This window comes from Stegostoma tigrinum, chromosome 32, assembly GCF_030684315.1.
Source record: "Stegostoma tigrinum isolate sSteTig4 chromosome 32, sSteTig4.hap1, whole genome shotgun sequence".
Classification (NCBI taxonomy): Eukaryota; Metazoa; Chordata; class Chondrichthyes; order Orectolobiformes; family Stegostomatidae; genus Stegostoma; species Stegostoma tigrinum.
Genome location: NC_081385.1, coordinates 11203466 through 11223894, shown reverse-complemented (window position 1 = coordinate 11223894; position 20429 = coordinate 11203466). Strand labels below are relative to the sequence as shown.

The 20429-nt window shown below is 41.3% G+C and overlaps 1 protein-coding gene across 3 annotated transcripts in view; it reads right to left on the bottom strand.

The window, feature by feature from the left end:
- Positions 1-20429, bottom strand: part of sidt2 (SID1 transmembrane family, member 2) — an 83748-nt gene that overhangs the window by 48517 nt on the left and 14802 nt on the right. For all 3 annotated transcript variants that reach the window (XM_048562052.2, XM_059639120.1, XM_048562053.2), the window contains exons 3-8: positions 13268-13432; positions 11403-11448; positions 10428-10529; positions 6130-6213; positions 4182-4281; positions 3227-3292 (exon numbers count right to left, since the gene is read on the bottom strand). In XM_048562052.2, the coding sequence (XP_048418009.2) occupies positions 3227-3292; positions 4182-4281; positions 6130-6213; positions 10428-10529; positions 11403-11448; positions 13268-13432 (563 nt within the window). The remainder of the gene's footprint in view (positions 1-3226; positions 3293-4181; positions 4282-6129; positions 6214-10427; positions 10530-11402; positions 11449-13267; positions 13433-20429) is intronic.

Genomic DNA, 20429 nt, shown 5'->3' with positions numbered 1-20429 from the left:
TAAACTAACTGTTTCTATTAGATAATGCTATCTTCACTTGCTGTGTAGTCACTGGAATAATAGCCCTTTCATGTTCTTACCTGCACATAAATGAGGAAATAGAAGGGAGGGATAAACTCAGGAAAATTACAATCACCAAAGAAACCGTACTGAGAAAATTGTTACAGCTGCAGTCTGATGTGTCCACTGGTCATAATGGTCTTCATCCTCGAGCGGCCAGTGAGATAGTTTAATTTTTCAAAACACCACTAATTTAGGGAAAGTCCCATTAGATTGGAAGATAGTGAATTAATTCCTTTATTTGAAAAGGGAGGGAGACAGGAAACAAGAAACTACAGGCCAGTTAGTTTAGTATTTATCATAGGGGAAATGTTAGAAGCCATTTTTACAGCAGTTACTGCTGAGCACTTACATACGAACAAAGAAAATTGCAGCACAGGAACAGGCACTTTAGCCCTCCAAGCCTGCGCCATTCAAGGTAATCAGGTAGAGCTAACATGGAGTTTTATGATGAACAAATCATGTTTAACCAATCAATTGGAATTCTTTCAGGAAGTCACATGCACTGTGGATAAAGGGGAACTAGTAGTTATACTGCACTTAGATTTCCAGAAGGCGTTAGATAAGGTATCATATTAAAGGTTACTGTAGAAAATACAAGATCATTACGTACAGGGTAGCATATTAGCTGGGACAGAAGATTGACAGACTAACAGGAAGCAGAATGTAGGTGAACTTGGGTCTTTTGCAGTTTGGCAAGATGTTAACAAGCATTATGCTAGATTGGTGCAGGGATCTACACTGTTTACAGTTTATAAAACGACGTGACTGAAGATATGGTTGCCAAATCTGTTAATGATACAAAGTAATACGTAGGAAGGTAATTTGTGAAGGGAACACAAGACAACTACTAAAAGATATAAAAACTGAAAGAACTGCGGATGCTGTAAATCAGAAACAAAAACAGAAGTTGTTGGAAAAGCTCAGCAGGTCTGGCAGCATCTATGGAGAGAAATCAGAGTTAATGTTTCGGGTCTGGTGACCCTTCCGCGGAACAATTCCAAGGAAGGGTCACCAGACCTGCAATGTTAACTCTGGTTTCTCTTCATACTTGCTGCCAGACGTGCTGAGCTTTTCCAGTGACTTGTTTTTGTTTCAAAAACATATAGATACGTGAGTTGACAAAGATCTGGCAAATGCAGTATAATGTGAAAAGATGTGAAATTGGTCATTTGAAAAGAAAGAAAAAAAGAAAGCACATTAGCCAAACAATGAGGGATTGCAGTGCTCTGAGATACAGAGGGATCTTCGTGTCCTACTGTATGAAGTTCAAAATGTTAGAATGCAGGGCAACAAGAAAACTGGCAAAGCTAACAGAATGGAAGCACGTAATGTGAGGGGAACTGAGTAGAGAAGTAGAGAGGTTACGTTTCAGTCAGACAGGATACTGGTGAAACCACATCTGGTATAATGTGTGCAGCACTTTCTTAAGGAAGGATGTAATGCATTTGAAGCAGTTTAGACAAAGTTTAACAGATTAATAACTGGAACAGGTATGTTGTTTTATGGGGAAAGATTGGCCAGGCCAGGCCAGCCGTGAATAGCTGTGAGCTCTTTCAGTCAGTCAGGGCAATTGTCAAATGCTCAGAGGCACAAGAAGCACAAGGAGATGTTTAAAATTGTTTTCCTTGAAGGAAAGAAAATTGAGAGATCACAATAAGTTAACATACAAGCATAGCATGTAATCAAGAAGGGTAACTAGGTGCTTTCCTTTATTACCAGAGGAATTGAACGGAAGACAGAATGTTGACATTTCAGTTATACAGGGCATTGCTGAGACCGCACCTTGAATAGTGAATGCAATTTTTGTCTCCTCATTTAAGGAAAGATCTAAATGTATTGAAGGTTTACTAGTCTGATGCTTGAAATGATTAAGTTTCTCGTGAGAATATGTTGGACAGGCTAAGCTTGTTTCCACTGAAGTTTAGAAGAGTGAGGGGTGATTTAATTAAAGGGAATTAGATACTCAATGTTTTGGAGAAGAATGATGTGGAAAGGATGTTTTCTCTTGTCATTCAGTCCATAAGCAGGGGAATGCCATTTTGGAACAGAGATGAGGAGTTTTTTTTGGTCTCTCTGTGAGTTGTACAACAGTGGAGGTGGAGTCAAAGAGCAAAGAATATTACAGCACAGAAACAGGCCCTTCGGCCCTCCAAGCCTACGCCGATCGAGATCCTCTGTCTATACCTGTCACCTATTTTCTAAGGGTCTGTGTCCATTTGCTCCCTGCCCATCCACGTATCTGTCCAGATTCATCTTAAAAGACACTATCATGTCTGCGTTTACCACCTCCGCTGGCAACATGTTCCAGGCACCCACCACCCTCTTTGTAAAGAACTTTCCACGCATATCACCCATAAACTTTCCTCCTCTCACTTTGAACTCATGACCCCTAGTAATTGAGTCCCCCACTCTGAGTCATTAATATTTTTATGGCAGAGGTCAATAGATTCTTGTTAGGCAGAGGAATCATTGGTCATTGAAGGTAGATGGGAATGTGAAATTTAAAACACAAGCCTGTTAGTCATAATCTTATCAAGTTAAAGAGATTTACATCTGTATTATTGTTTATTCTTGAGGTTGAATGGTCTGCTTCTGCTTCTAATCGACAGGGGTATACAAAATCACGTGAGGTTGGTCCAGAATGGATAGACAGAAACTGTTCCCAATTGTGAATGGGAGCAAAAAGCTAGACAATTTTAAAACAATTCAGAAAAGAAGCGAAAGTGATATGAGGAACATCTTTTTCACACAATGAATGGTTAGGATCTGGAATGCACACCTGAGAATGCGCTGGAGACAGGTTCAATTGAAATCATCAAAATGAAGTTATGCAATTAACTAAAAAGGAAGAATGTGCAGTGTTTCAGGAAGAAACGAAGAAACTAGCATTAAATGAGTTGCTCACTTGGACCAGTAGTACAGACATGATGGGCCAAATGGCTGTAAAACATCTGTGACTGCTGATTCTAAGAGGTGAAGGGAAGAGAAGCTGCAAAGTGCTGACAGTTCAAGTTATCAGTACCACTTGCTTTGCTCTGACCGTTAAGAGTTTGCATTATTAAAAAGCTGGTCTATAAGAACCCACTGGTACTCATAACATTACAGGTGTTTCGCGACAGAAGCTTTGTACTCTAGGTTAAGCACTCCAAACAGAACTGCTTACAATTCACAGCAGGCATCACGGTCACATTCAGAATCTTACTCCGGTTCCCTCGATCTACAGGCTCATCTGAAGAGAAATCAGAAGAAAGTAACCCTCAACTCTCAGTATCGAAGTATCCTAAAGAGCAGCAACAATAGATTATCTGGGGTTTGGATATGGATTTGCCATAACATTATGGATGGCAGTACAGGCTCAAAGGGCTGAATGGCCTACCAACACACCTGCAATTGAGAGTGTTGATTTTATTCATGGGTGGGATGTGGGCCCATTGGTGAACAGCCTGGAAACACTGCAATTGTGTGCTGCAGGTACGCCCACAGTGACTCCTTTCTCTTCTGTGGTGGAATAACTTGGCCATTTTAGAGGATATAGAAACTCAATTCTCACTTTCCCACATTATCACTGACCCTTAGGGCAATGAGAGGCAACTAAATTGTTGCGGGTCAGGAGTCATATACAGCCTGATAGCAGGTTCCTTTCCTTAAACTGGACCAGATGTTTTTTTTAAAACTGCAATCCAGCAGTTTAATAGTATTCATGACTGACGCTACCACTTTATTCCAGATTTGTTTAATTATCTGAGCTTAAAGAAGGATAAGAAGTTGGAACTGGCCTGAACACATCTTGCCTACCCTAAAACAGAGGGGTCAGGATAGTTATTTCAAAGTTTTAATGGTTTTTCTTTATGTGAACTCATTGTACTCAGATCATTACCCCAAGTCTATGATCTGCTGATAGAACAACTACACTATCACGGCAAATGCGTGAGTCCCCTTCACTTGTTTAATAAGACGCCCTTTCTCATGGTATTTCAACTTATCAAGATAATCTATGTGCTTTTCTCCACCTTCTTTCAGCGAGTAAGGGGTCTCCTTATTTTTTATGGATTTTACACTTTGATGCCCTTGACCAATGACAGGGGTAGGCAATGTGGATATGGATGCCTTGATCATACCTTGCTTTAATGGATAAAAAGGCAGTGGTCCACCACAGGCCTCATCCTCCGTCTTCACTACCACCACCACATAAAAGCTGCTGTTTGGGAAATCCTTTTTCTGTCAGGAAGTGAGAAAGAAGACTAATAAATACCTCATTTTCTTGGAAGGGGTTCTGTATGTCCTGGATGAATCATTGGATACAACATTCAAATGTCATTTTACTCTCTTCTTTCCCCATAAGTATACTCTTTTCCTGCTAGGCATTCAGATCTCACTTACTCTCTCTCTAATTTCTGTTCTCCAAAGGAATGAAGCTGGTGCAGAGGGTGGATGCCAAGAACCCACAGTGCACATCCCTTTCTCACTCCCTTTGCCAGTGTGTTCAGCTTTGACTCTTTGCCACCTTGTTGGCTCGAGGAACTTAGCACGTGGATCCCAGAAGTCAGCCCAACACACGCTGAACCATCCCTGCGGGCTGGTGAGTTTTGAAACAAAAGGGACAATTCTCTTGCAACGTAGAGGGTTCAGCTCTCAACATGCTCAATGGATGAAATTTGAAATGTTCAGAGGGAGAGCAAGGTTTTGTGTTAACCTTGCAAACCAATTCATTTTGCACTACATTCAGCAGATGAGGCGTGTAACATAATTGAAGATCATCAAATGCAATAACATAGAGCCGTGAAGAGAGTACTATTAATGGTTGCTAATGCTAGACTTTTACAAACTACAAATACTCTCATATTTGTTGTCTCTTTTTCAATAGGAAGAGGTATGTTTGTATTTATATATTCACATCTCAAACACAGAACACCCAAAGCAATTCACAACAATTGAAGCGTTTGAAGTATGGTCACTGTCATCATGTATGCACATCAAGATCCTACAAACAGCAAATGAGTTCAATGGTGTATCAGGTGATGAATTAACTTGATTTTAAGCAGTTCTATTTTTTTTGGATTGAGAGAACAGTATCATTCAGGAACAACACTTTCATCTTCTTCAGATTGGTCTAACCCAATGGGCAGATCATTGGTTTAACAGCTCATCCGAGAAGTGGCATTTCTGACAGGATAGAGTCATAGCATCATACAGCATGGAAACAGACCCTTCCGTCCAACAAGTCCACGCTGATTATGTTCCCAAACCAAACTAGTTCCATCTGCCTGTGCTTGGCCCATATCCCTCCAAACCGTTCCTCTTCAAGTACTTATCCAAATGTCTTTTAAATGTTCATAACTGTACCTGCATCCATCACTTCATCTGGCAGTTCTAGATACGAACCACTCTCTGTGTAAAACGTTGCTCATCATGTCCTTTTGAAATTTTTATCTTCACATCTTCAAAAATATGCCCCCTAGTTTTGAATTCCCCTGCCCTAGGGAAAAGGCCCTTGCTGTTCAGCTTACAGCAGCTCCTTCAGTCATGTCAGTCTTAACTATCTGTTTGGGAGCAAGAGTGAGACTCCAGATCACAACCTTCTGTCTCAAAGGCAAGGAATGTTGGGACTTCAGTGTATTCAGGAGGGATCTACTGCATCGACTAAGTCAAATTAAGTCAAGGACTGTGAGGCCTTGTCTGCTGGTGAATGCTAAAGATTCTCTGTGATTAACTAAAAAGAGCAACGGTTTTTATTGTTTCAAGATCAGCCTACCTCGTTTTCCTACTCAGCATCTTCATCAAACTAGTGAGCAAACATAAAATTAGGATTTTACTGACATTTCCAGAAGAAACTTCTCAAGAGGAAATGTTTTCAGGGCTATGAGGAAAGTGTGGGGTGACTGCCACACCAGAAATTAATCCTGCTGAGGTCCAGCACAGACAGGATGGGCCAGACGGCCTCCTTCTGTACTGTAGCCATTCTGCGAGTTTGTTTGATGATTATACCAAGCTGACATGGACACTATGGAAGACACACTCGTTATCTCTAGTACAGACTACGGTTTGCACATACAACACTGAGCTTACCTGTACAGTAATCGCTGCTTTTTTAGTCATTGTTTGATAGGTGCCAATAAATGCAACATTATTATCCAAATCATTGACCGGACACTGAAAGAAAATTGACAGTGAAGAACACAAGTAAGTCAGTCCTGAGTGCAATTGAAATTCAAGTTTCTGCAGAAGGTCCACACCTCTTGGCAATATCTTAATTTTAACAGGTTCCTTGCACCCCTCATGCTTTCCTCATGTAAACTCTCAGTAAAGAATCCTCTGACACTTCATCTGATGAAGTAGCGGTGCTCTGAAAGCTCATGATTTCAAATAAACCTGATGGGCTATAACCTGGTGTCGTGTGGCTTCTGACATTGTCCACCCCAGTCCAACGCTGGCATCTCCAAGTTTGTTCAAAATAAGGGCTATGATGATACAAAGTAAACGAGTTTCTCAGAAACAGACTAGTTCTACTGGGTGATCAACATGCTATTGGGAGCTAGACTAAACCAGCGAGCCACCCCAGTCGAAGAGATTGAACAAAATGGACCCAGTTATAGTGTCATCGAGTCATATATTTAAGTTCAACCAGTTCATGCCGAACATAATCCCAAACTAAGCTAATCCCACCTGCCTGTTCCTGGCCCATATCTTTCGAAACCTTCCTATTCATGTACTTGGCCAAATGTCTTTTAAACATTGTAATTGTACCTATATACACTTCTTCAGGCAGTTCATTCCACACACAAACCACTGTCTGTGTAAAAAATGTACCTTCATGTCTCTTTTAAATCTTTCTCTGCTCACCTTTAAAATATGGTCCCTAATCCTGAAATCCCCTACCCTTGGAAAAAGACAACTACCATTAACTTTATCTACAGCCCTCATTATTTTATAAACTTCTAAAGGGTCGGCTCTCAACCTCCTATGCTCCAGTGAACAATGTCCCAGCTATCCAGCCTTCCTTTACAACTCAAACCTTCCATACCCAGCAACATTGTGGCAAATCACTTTTGAACACTCTCCAGCTTAATAATATCTTTCTTATAACTTCTCCCTGGATACTGCCTTCTTTAGGCTGGTTTTAAATAAAATTCTATGAAGTTGACCTTGTTGCTATCATAGCTCCAAGTGCTCCACTACCCCAGACGTTGAGGCAGTAGGATGGTATTTAAGTGGTTAACATTACCCCTAAAAATGCTATTGCAAGGGCAGGTGACTAAGGTGTCAGTGGGGGAGCACTTTGCAACCAGTGACCATAATTCCATTATTTTTTAAAATAGCAATGGAAAAGGATACATGGAATCTAAAAGTTAAAGTTCTGAACTGTAGGAAGACCAATTTTGACGTTATGAGGCAAGAACTTTCAAACATTGACTGGGGTTGGGGCAGGGGGACATTGCTTGCAGGTAAGGGGACGGCCAGAAAATAGGATGCCTTCAAAGTGAAATAATAAGAGTCCAGAGACAGAACGATCCTGTTAGGGTGAAGAGTAAGGCTGGTAGGTGTAGGAATAACTAGAGAAATTGAGATTTTGAGCAAGAAAAAGGAAGCATATGTCAGGTACAGACAGCAGAGACTGACTGAATCCCAAGAAGAGTTTAAAGGCTGTAGCAGTAAAGTACTTTAAGGGAATCAGGAGGGCAAAAGGGGAACATGAGATTGCTTTTGCAAAGGCTTAAAGAGAATCCAAAGGGATTCTGCAAATGTATTAAGGACAAAAGGGTAACTAGGAACAAAACAGAACCTCTTAAAGATCAGGAAAGCCACTTATGTGTGGAACCGCAGGAGATGGGGAGATACTAAATGAGTATTTTGCATCAGTGTTTACTGTGGAGAAGATTATGTAAGATATAGAATATGGAGAAATAAAGAGTGACATCTTGAAAACTGTCCATATTATAGAGGAGAAGGCGGTAGACAGCTTAAAATGCAAAAGGTAGATTAACCACCAGCATCTGAATAGCTGTGCCCTAGAACTCTGCCTGAAGCTAAAGAAGTAATTGCTGGGACCCTTGCTGAGGAATTTGTATTATTGATAGCCACAGGTGAGGTGCTGGAAGGCTGGTGGTTGGCTGATGTGGTGCCACTATTTAAGAAAGGTGGTAAGAAAAAGCCAGGAAACTATATGCTGGTGAGCCTGACATCGGTGGTGGGAAAGTTGTTGGAGGGAATCCTGAGGGACAGGATTTACGTGTATTTGGAAAGGCAAGGACTGATTAGCGATAGCCAATATGGCTTTGCGCATGGGAAATCATGTCTCACTAACTTCATTGAGTTTCTTGAAGAAGTAACAAAGAGGATTAATGAGGGCTGAGTGGTGGATCTATTGTGGATTTCAGTAAGGTGTTTGACAAGGTATGTCTCATGGTAGACTGGTTAGCAAGATCACATCACATGGGTTAGAGGAAGAACTAGTTATTTCGGTACAGAAGGTAGAAGACAGAGGGTGGTGGTGGAGGGTTGATTTTCAGACTGGAGATCTATGATCAGCAGTGTGTCACAAGGATCAGTGCTGGGTCCACTGTTTTTCGTCAATCATATAAATGATTTATATGGATGTGATCATAGCAGGTATGGTTGGTAAATTTACAGATGACACCAAAATTGGAGGTGTTGTGGACAGCAAAGAAGGTTCCCTCAGAGCACAACAGTATCGTGATTAGGTGGGCCAACGGGCCAAGGAGTGGCAGATAGAGTTTAATTTAGATAAATGTGAGGTGCTGCATTTTAGAAAGGCAAATCAGGGCAAGACTTGTACACTTAATGGTAAGGTCCTGGGGACTGTTGCTAAACAAAGAGACCTTGGAGTGCAGGTTCATATTTGCTGGGGAGTGGAGTCAGAAGTAGATAGGATAATGAAGAAAGTGTTTGGTATGCTTGCCTTTATTGGTCGGTGCACTGAGTGTAGGAGTTGACAGGTCATGATGCGGCTGTACAGGGCATTAGTTAGGCCACTTCCGGAATACTACATTCAGTGCTGGTCTCCCTGTTATTGGAAGGATGCTATGAAACTTGAAAGAGTTCAGAAAAGATTTACAAGGATGTTGCCAGGTTTGGAGGATTTGAGCTATTGGAAGAGACTAAATAGACTGGGGCTATTTTCCATGGAGTGTCAGGGGCTGAAAGGTGATCTTAGAGAAGTTTATAAAATCATGAGAGGTGTGGATAGGGCGAATAGCCAAGGGTAGGGGAGTCCAAAATTAAATGGAATAGGTTTTAGGTGAGAAGGGAAAGATTTAAAGGGGCCTAAGAGGCAACTTTTTCACACAGAGGATGGTGCTTGTACGAAATGAGCTGCCAGAGGAAATGGTGGAAGGTGGTATAATTACAACTTTTAAAAGGCATCTGGATGGATAGGAAGAGTTTAGAGGGGATACAGGACAAAGGCTAGCAAATGGGACTAGATTTATTTAGGATATCTGGTTGGCATGGACGAGTTGGACCGAAGGGTCTGTTTCCATGCTGTACATCTCTATATCTCTATAACAAATGGCGAAATTTAAATTCAGTCAATTAATAACCTAGAAATGAAATGCTAGTGTCATTAGTAATGAACATGCGACAACTGGATTGTATTAAAAAATCCATCTGGTTCACTAATCCATCTTTATCTCATCTGGTATCCATTTGACAAAAACAAAGTTGCTGGAAAAGCACAGCAGGTCTGGCAACATCTGTGAAGAAAATAATCAGAGTTAATGTTTCTGAGGAAGGGTCACCAGACCCGAAATGTTAACTCTGACTATTTTCTTCACAGATGCTGCCAGACCTGCTGTGCTTTTCCAGCAACTTTGTTTTTGTTCCTGATTTACAGCATCCAGTGTTTTCGGTTTTTACTTGGTATCCATGTGATTCCAGATACAGAACACTGTTAATTTTTAAATGGCCTAACAATGCACTTCTTTCTATCAAACCAACACAGCAGGTGCATCCATATCACTTGGACCATAGTGTTTCAAGAAAGCGACTCTTTTCTAAAAGGCAGTTTGAGATGAACAATAAACACTGGCTTTATCTGCAAAGTTCTCATCCCAAGAGTGAATAATAAAAATGAAATACATGGGAATTTCGCAGCAACACAAAACTATTGTAGAAAATTAAATTGTTATTTGATATTTTCTTTTGCACTCTTTCCTGAAGAAATTTCTTTGTTCACTATAGACCTTCAGGTTATAGATCACTCTTCAAGGAGCCTAAATGGCACATTCACTTGCATCTAGAATGGCCCTCATGTTTTTGTCTCAACTCTAAAACCAAAGCTGATGTAGGCTGTCATTCACAGGTCCCCAACGTACCAAACAAGCACCTCCAATTAATTTTTTACTTACCAGGACATCCTGTATGGAGATGACCGAACAGGGAAATGCTGAATCAGATGTCACCTTCACTATTACTGAGACTTCCCCATCAGGAAACTTGTACTTGAAGTACTACAAGCAACAGGGAGAGTATAAGAGAGAGTCAATAGAGTTACACAGCAGCTCATCTCAAGGTCCCATATGCAACATCACTTGGGCATGCATTTTTACTGTTATAGAGAGTGCTCTAAAGTTTACAATGTTAATGCTCTGGCTGGCATAACTCAGACTGCATGAGGTCTTTGCAATACCTTTCAATGTCCTGGCTTAGGTAAAGGAAAACCGACTGGGTTTTCTGCTCTCACTAGCTAGCCAGTGAGCCCTATGAACTGCACAGTGCATCAATTGTAAGACATTGCTTATATTTATAATGGAAAATGAACATAAAGAAATGTCCAAAGTTCTTTCACAAGCACAAGTACGATAATGGTGTAGTCAATGAATGAAGCCACAGTTGGACTGGCTGCAATGTCCTCAATCAGAGACCCTGGTAATCAGTGCTCATTATTGGTGCTCATCATGTGAGTAATAGCCTCTTGACTATGTATCCCACTCTCAGCAAGACAGTTAATAGCTTTAAGACAGAATAGAGACAAATTCTAAGGATCTGATATGATTCTTCCTGTTTCTCACAAGGGTTGCCGACCCTTATAATACATCCCGACTTGTAACTGAAGATATTTGAGCATCACACCTTGTCTTCTCTTCCTCACTATCACCCATCCTTCCCTCGGTCTCTGACGATTTCCTACCTCCCTCACTGAGAGTAACAACATGGGACAGTCTGCCAATGGTCTTGAGATTGGAGCCTTCTCACACCAATATCCACATTATACACAACATTTCTCAATCCATTTCATTTAATGAAACAAAGAGCTGAAGGGCATGACAGATCCTCTGTGCAGCAAGAAATCTGAGCAGCAATTTTCAAAGATCAGCCCTTACCTGAGGTTGAGCTGGTGTCGCATTAAATTGGAATGGTTCTGCAGTTCTGTGACAGAAAGAAAAACATTTGAAATAATGTTTGCAGAATTAAAACAAGAGCCTCCAACTATTTCTTAAATAAGGAAATGGAAGATTCATGGTCGTTTCTGACGCTTGGGCCGAGAAATATGCTTCTTCTGACATGCTTTTTACTTTATTCTTTCATTGGATTTGGGCTGGGCATTGCTAACAAGGCCAGCAGTATTGCCCATCCCTGATACGCTTAATGCACTTAAGAGTCAGCCACATTGCTGTCAGTTTGGTGTTACATGTGGGCCAGGCCAGGGAGGGACATTAGTGAACAAGATGGATTATTATGACAATCAATTACTGGTTTATGTCACTATTACCGAGACTAGCTTTGAATTCTATACTTTAAAAAAAACTTGAGTTTAAATTCCACAAGTTGCAATTTGAACCCATGACCCCAGGCATGTGAATTACTACTTCAGTCACATTACCATAATGCTACAATCGCCCAACCGCAACAGGAAGGACAGTAGCAATGAATCAGAATGTCAGATGAGAGTTGAGATCTTCACTGTTTGCCAGATCATGGCTGTGTTACAGATCAGGTATTTCTATTACCACATCCAGCCCACTGTGAGTTTGCTGTTCAAAACATGAGCCATTATTTCCTGATGTTTCTGTAGAAAATCAATTAGAAGGATGACTTTAATTGGTTTGTTGCAAACAAAGCACAACCAAATATCGTGAGATAAATTCAGATGAAAAGGTCATTCACTCCACTCCATCTAATGGCACTGATGGTGTTATTCTCCTTACTCCAGTCTACAGACAACAGAGGCACAGGGAATCACCAGGTGGAGCTTCTATTGCATCTCCTTGCTCCAATAAGGAAATTATTCCAAAATGAACCTAACAAGAACATTTAGAGAAAAGGCCAAAATGTTTTGGAAACAAATGAAGGGGAACTCAGCCTCCTGATAGTCCTAAATGGTGTGAAGAAAATTACCATCTACTCACTGATTGCAACAGCATCCATGGACCTTCCACAATCTCTGTTCTTTGTTTACACCTCCCTCAACTGTCCTCCTCCCAACACCGTCTTCCTCCCCTCTGTCACTCATCTTGGTCTTTAATCATGATGCTCCTCCATACTCCTCTCTCCATTTCCATCCTCACTTTAATTAAGCTGTGAAACTCTGGAATTCTCTACCCTGGAGAGCTGTGGAAGCTCAGCCATTGCGTTTGTTTAAGACAGACACCAAGAGGTTGTTAATGCTAACAGAAAGCCTGGAAAAATGGTATGAGTTAGATGATCAACCTTGTTGCAGTCAAATGGTGCAACAGGTTGAGGGGCTGAATGGGCTACCCCTGTTCTTAGGTTACTACATTCACCACACCCCCTCACCTCTTCTTTTTGCCTTTTCTAAATGGCCTCTTCTTTTGTCCACTACCCATGTCCTTGCCCCTTTTCCTCACTCCAATTTCCACCTCCTCAACACTTCTCCATCTTCTCTTTGTCTCCCTCCACATTTCCCTTCCCCCCCCCTTTCCTCCTCCCATGTACTTCATCTCTCTCCCAACCTCCCTCCATTGCCACTAACCCTTGGCTTCCACATGAGAGGTCAATTTTAAAGAAATTACACAATCAAATTGTCTGTTAGATAAAGCCACAGATTTCAATATTTAAGGGTAAAAAGTAACATTCATACGTTGTTCAGAACAACCAGACCCTTCCTCTATGTACAAATCGTAAACATAACAAATACTTCCTGGAGAAAGGCCATGAAGATCTTATTCAGAAAGTAGATCTGAGTGAGGATGCAGGAACTGAATATATCACCAGCCATTTCACCTACCTGAGGACAAAATGCTCTATGCGTTTCACATAGAGTTGGACTGAGGTGTTTTTCTTGGACAGTGTTGAAACATCCACATAAAAATATTGCATTTGTGATTCACTCTTTATCTCTGGTTGACAAAGTGTGCGACTCACATCCTGATAGGCATAATTCCTCTGATAACTGCAGAAGGAAGAAAGAGATTGTTCTGAGCTTTAGCTGATTGTAGCAAGCAGCAGAGTGATCCTAGAGAAGGGTGCAATTACAAGCTCCACTGATTAACCAAGCAAACAGAATACTGTGAAGTCCAACTGTCCATATCTTTACCATTCTTAATTTCACTTACCTGTATGAAGCATTCTATATACCATATCACCCACTATGCCTTCAGTGTTTGTCTATTCATGACTTTTGGAATCAAAAATGACACATTTTTAAAATGGCAAAGCACCCAGGAAAACAAATTAGATGTAACAAATCAGAGATGGTAGGACCTGCCGACGCTGGAGAATCTGAGATAACAAGGTGGATGAAATAGGCCAAGAAGGGTCCAGGCCCAAAACGTAGGCTTTCCTGCTCCTCTGATGCTGCTTGCCCTGCTGTGCTCATCCAGCTCTACATCTTGTTATCTTAGATCTAATGATGTTGTGCTGTCTTTTTGGGAGTGGAAATTGCACATGGTGAACACATCATTTGCTATATTACATGTGCAACATCATTTTAATTTGTGATTTATGGTTAAGGGCACTGTATTTAGCTGCAGTATTGTATTGTACTATGTCTTCTGATAAGTTTTTCTTATTACATTGCATTATTTTTCCAGCAAACAAAAATCTTTATATTGAACAAAAATGTCATCTTTAAAGATTTTTAACTGGGGAAGTATGGTAGCTCAGTGATTAACACTGCAGTAGGGGACTTGCACCTGGGACCTGGATTCAATTTCAGCCTTGGGCAACTGTGTGTGGAGTTTACATATCCTCCCCATGTCTGCGTGGGTTTCTTCGGTGTGCTTCAGTTCAGGTTAGGTGGATTGGCCATGCTAAATTGCCATAGTGTCCAGTTATGTGCAGGATATGTGGATTTGGCATGGTAAAGGCAGGGTTACAGAGAGGGGGTGGGGTGCTCTTTGTCAGGGAGGTGTGGACTTGATGGGCTGAATGGCTTGCTTCCCCACTGTAGGGATTCTATGATTCTTGTCTTCTGCTTGTCTGCTTTAGGTCTTAAAATCTTGGGTGGTTGGAAACTATCCAATTGAGTCCTTTCATGGAATATGTACGCCCTTTGCAAGATTTCATAGGAATGCAATTACGTGAGAATATCAGAGCTTTTACTGTACCCAGGAAAGAGTGCACCTTTTGATAACTTGGCCTTCTCTTTTTCTAAGAACAGTTTACCAGGCTGTTTAGTTAAGTGAACTCGGAAAGAGTGCACCTTTTGATCTAATCCTCATCTTCATTAATCTTGGAATTTAAGGCCATTTGCCACACTCATTTGACTAAACAGCCTGGTAAACTGTTCTCAGGAAAAAGGAAGGCCAAGGTATCACTTAATATAAGATTATATGAAAAGGTTTGATAAGGAAAATATAGAAATAAATATTTATACTTGAGGCGGAGACTAGCACCAATGAATATAAAGTAGTCACTAATAAATACAGTCAGAAATTTGAGAGAAAGGTCTTTTTCACGAGAACAATTAGAATGTGGAACTTAATTAATGACATTAATAATACGACTAATTGTCCATCTTGGCAAAAAGAATTTTAAAAAGCATTGAATGTCAACAGACAGAGACTGCAGAGCTCTGTGATGCAGAGGAATCTGGGTGTCCTGATGGACAGGTCAGAAAAGGCTAGTATATAGGTACAGCAAGTAATGAAGATGACTAATAGAATATTATCATTTATTGTGAGGGCAATTGAATGGGAAGCTATGCTTCAGTTATACAGGGCTTTGTTGCGAATGTAAGTGCCTTGGAGACAATCCAGAGAAAGTTTACCAGACTAATACCTGGGATTAGCAGGTTCTTCTCTGAAGAAGGGCTGCAGGGGCAGATTATATCTGCTGCAGTTAGACCATAAAACCATAAGACATATGAGGAGAAATTCAGCCATTCGGCCCATCTAGTCTTCTCCATCATTAAATCATGGGTAATAAGTTTCTCAACACCATTCTCCCACTTTCTCCCCTTCATCTTTGATTCCTTTGATAATCAAGAACCTATCTATACCTGTCTTAAATACGAACTGGCCTCCACAGCTTTCTGTAGCAATGAATTCCATAGATTCACCACTCTCTGGCTGAAGAAATTTCTCTTTATCTCCATTCTAAAAGGTCTCCCCTTTATTCTAAGGCTGTGCCCTTGGGTCCTAGACTCTCTTACCAATGGAAACATCTTCCTAATGTCCACCCTGTCCAGCTATTCAGTGTTCTGTAAGTTTCAATTAGATCCCCTCCCATACTTCTAAACTCCAACACGTATCGGCTCAGAGTCCTCAAATGTTTCTCATATGTTAAAACTTTCATTCATAGGATCATTCTTGTGAACATCCTCTGGACCCACTCCAGGGCCAGTACATCCTTCCTGAGGTACGTCGCCCAAAATCCTCACAATACTCTAAATGTAGCCTGACCAGAGCTTTGGAAAGCCTCAGAAATATATCCCTGCTTTTGTATTCTAATTCTCTCAAAATAAATGCCAACATTGTATTTACCTTCCTAACCAATGACTCAACCTGCAAGATTACCTTAAGAGAGTCCTGAGCTAGAACTCCCAAGTCCCTTTGCACTTCAGATTTCTGAATTTTCTCCCCATTTAGAAAATAGTCCATGCTTCTACTCTTCTTACCAAAGTGCATGACCTCACACTTTCCCACTCCATGTGCCACTTCTTTGCTCACTCTCCTAACCTGCCTAAATCCTTCTGCAGCCTGCCTGCCTCCTCAATGCCACCTGTTTCTCCATTGACCTTCATATCATCTGCCAGAATTCCCTCAATTCCTGTTCAGAAGGAAAAAGAACAATTTGATTGAAACATGTAAAATCTTGACAGGGTAGATGTAAGGTAGAACAAGATGATGGTTCCTCTGAAAGGTGAATCAAGAACTAGGGAACTCTATTTAAAACTGATGGGATTGCCCCACTTAAAGCAAAGATGAGCAGAATGTCTTTCTCATAGGGTCATGAGCCCTTGGAGCTCTCTTCCTGAAAAGGCGTGCAGGCAGAGTTCTTAATATATTTAAGGCAGAGGCAGATTGATTCTTGGTAAGCAAAGGTATGAAAGCGTGTCAACAATTGGCAGGAATGTGGATTTGAAATTACAATCAGATCAGCCATATTCTTATTAATGGCAAAGCAGGCTTGAACAGCCGAATAGCCTATTCCTTTACTTGCTTTGACAGTCAGTCCTCTGTATCTGCAAAATCAGGAATCTCCAATTCACCTCTATGCACCAAAAAGTAACAACAAAAATCAATGTCCATAGGCAAAAATCACGTATCCACAATTTTTAATGAGCTTCGCACACTTGAATTTCATTGTTCACAAGGTTCTCAGGAACATGTAGGGGTCGCGATGGCATAGTGGTATTATCACTGGACTGATGATCCAGAGATCCAGATAATGTTTTGGGGGCCCGGGTTCAAATCCTGCCACAGCAGATGGACGAATTTGAATTCAATAAAATTCTGGAATTAAGAATGTAATGATGACCTTGAATCCATTGTTGATTGTTAGGGAATACCCATCTGGTTCACTAATGTCCTCTAGGGAAGGAAAACTGCCATCCTCACCTGGTCTAGCCTACATGTGACTCCAGATACACAGCAATGTGGTTGACTCTTAACTGCCCTCTGGGCAATAAATGCTGCCTAGCTAGCGATATCCTCATCCTGTGAATGAATTTTTTAAAAAACCCTTGCAGATACAGAAGAATGACTGTAGGGTTAAAGACTATTTTGTGTGAGGTTAAACTCCACTCTTTGTGAAATTTGCTGAAGATGTGAGTGACACCTGATCTTACTAAGAAGACTGAACAAGATATTTTGTGGGGCATTAGCCTTCAGAATAAACACAGGTTATTTATAAACTGGAAGCATACTGCACTGACAGGACGAGCAAGTAATGCCTAAATGAAAGGCAGGGATCGTTACTAATATTACACGCATAAAAATGCAACTCCCTAAACAGGGAATAAAATTGCAATCACACACATTTAGTCAGATGTAGAGACTCAGCCGCTGTCAATGTTGATAAAATTGAAACCTGACTCACAAGACTCAGGGGTCCCTTAAAGGACCCTGTGGTGTTCTTAACATTCCTGTATTGAATGGGTGAACAGTACTTCTCCTTCCTGCAATGAGAACACTGGTTTCTTTGTGTTTTTTTGGTGCTGACTCAACTTGCAGGGTGTCTGCCAGCAAGATACAACTGAACAAAAACCGAAAGAACTGCAGATGCTGTAAATCAGGAACAAAAACAAAGTTGCTAGAAAAGCTCGCAGCATCTGGGAAGATAAAAAACAGAATTAACATTTCGCATTCACAAGGTCACTGGACCCAAAATGTTAACTGTTTTTTCCTGCAGAGATGCTGCCAGACCTGCTGAGCTTTTCCAACTTACAACTGAAATTCACTGCTGTAAAGAGACAACTACTTTTGTTTGTGCAACATCTTAAACATGGTAGGAAGACCCAAGTTAACAAAGTGTGGAGCTGGATGAACACAGCAGGCCAAGCATCAGAGGAGCAGAAAAGCTGATGTTTCCGGTCTGGACTCTTCTTCAGAAAGATTTTCTGTATAAGACTTTGGTTCGGCCACATTTAGAGTACTGCCTACAGTTCTGGTTGCCACATTACCAAAAGGATGTGGATGTTTTGGAGAGGGTGCAGAGGACGTTCACCAGGATGTTGCCTGGTATGGGGGGGGCGCTAGCTATGAAGAAAGGTTGAGTAGATTAGGATTATTTTCATTAGAAAGACGGAGATTGAGGAGGGACTTGATTGAGGTCTACAAAATCATGAGGGGTATAGACAGGGTGGGTAGCAAGAAGCTTTGTCCCAGAGTGGGGGACTCAATTACTAGGGGTCATGAGTTTAAAGTGAGAGGAGGAAAGTTTAGGGGAGATACGCGTGGAAAGTTCTTTATGCAGAGGGTGGTGGGTGCCTGGAACGCGTTGCCAGCGGAGGTGGTAGGCACCGACATGATAGTGTCTTTTAAGATGTATCTGGACAGGTACATGGACGGGCAGGGAGCAAAGGGACACAGACCCTTAGAAAATAGATGGCAGGTTTAGACAGAGGATCTTGATCGGCGCAGGCTCGGAGGGCCAAGCGGCCTGTTCCTGTGCTGTAATTTTCTTTGTTCTTGTTCACCAGACCAATTCCAGGAATGGCAGAATTGTTATGTGACAGAGATTAGGTTCATTGGGCCTAGGTTTACAAGAATGAGAGAGGATCTTACAGGTAAATACAAAATTCTGTCAGATCTGAACAGACTGGAAACAGGGACAATGTTTCTCCTGACCAGGAAATTTAAGAACAAGAAGCCACAGTCTCAGGATAGGCATTAGGCCGTTTCAGATTGAGATGAAGAGAAATGTTTTCATCCAGAGGGTGTAGGTAAACATGTAGAGTGCACCACGACAGAAAACTGTGGAGGCCACGTCACTGAACTTATTTAAAAGGAAATGCATAGGTTTCTACAGACTAAACTGCATCAAGAGGTATGGAGAGAGAGAAGGAATATGACACTGAAGTACAGAATTATCCATCTTCATGTTGAATGGTTACGTGGGCTTGATGGGTTGAATGGTCTACTCCTAGTTTCTATGTTTCCTTCACTAATGGATGTTAATGAAGCAGATAGGTTTTAATAACAATCTAGCAGTTTCATGGTCACCATTACTGAGACCAAACTTTATTCTAAATTCTATTCAATTATTTGAATCAGCTGCAGTCATTGAATTTGAATTCATGTCTCCTAATCATTCCGATCACTTTTCCACTGTCTTAACTCATCCTGTCTCACTTGAAAAGCACAGAAGACTTTTCTGTGTGTACAAGGTGTACTACAAAGGGCCAAATTACTAATGGAATGTATTTGAGGACAGACAGACTGGAGTCATAGAAATAGTCCAATGCCTGGCTATGAAGTTCAAAATTGATCCTGTTCAGTGGAAATGTTATCGACCTGAAACATTAACTCTGTCTCACAGTTCAGATGCTGCCCAATTTGCAGTTCTTTCTTAACATCTTTCTTAACTGCTACAGTGTGGAAGCAGGCCATTCGGCCCATTGAGCTCACACCAACCCCTCCGAAGGGCATCCCACCCAGACCCTATCACCCTGCATTCCCATAACTAATCCACCCAACCTGCACATTGCTTGACTGTGGGGGAAAACCAGAGCACCGAACTAAAACACATGCAGACACAGGGAGAATGTACAAATTCCATACAGTCCCTTGAGACTGGAATCAAACCCGGGTCCCTGGCGCTGTGAGGCAGCAGTAATACTCAATGAGCCGTTGTGCCATCCAACGATCTAACCTGCTCAGGATTTAACTCGCCAGTAGACATGTTACACACAGGAGGTGCTGATCTGTTTTTGAATTTATGTTTGTCTTGTCCTGATGACAGAAGCCAGGATCAATGGTGTCCTGATTTGGACAAACATGTCAACTACAGGTCAATATCAATGATGGAATTAGACTAATGCAGTCAATGTGGAGACAGTGGTGCTGTCACTGGACTGGTATTTCTGAAAGTCAGGTTTGTGCTGTAGGGACGTGGGTTCAAACTTCATCATAGTAGCTGGTGGAATATAAATTCAGTTCTTAAATCTGGAATTGAAATCTGTTTTTAGTGATGGAGCTCAGGAATAGTGTTTCCTCTCCAAGGTGTGTGGTCCCTGGAAAGCACCAATGCATTGCTTTGACTTCCAGAAATTGCTGCTCCACATGGACTTTGAAAATCCGAAGCAAGAGGAAACATTAGAGGGAACATTGACCATGAAATTATTTTTGGAAAAACTCAGCAGGTCTGGCAACATTTGCAGAAAGTAATCAAAGTTTATGTTTCTGGTCAAGTGAGGCTTCCTCAGCACTGAGCAAGAGTCAATCGACTTGAAACGTTAACTCTGATTTCTTTCCACAGATGCTGCCAGACCTGCTGAGCATTTC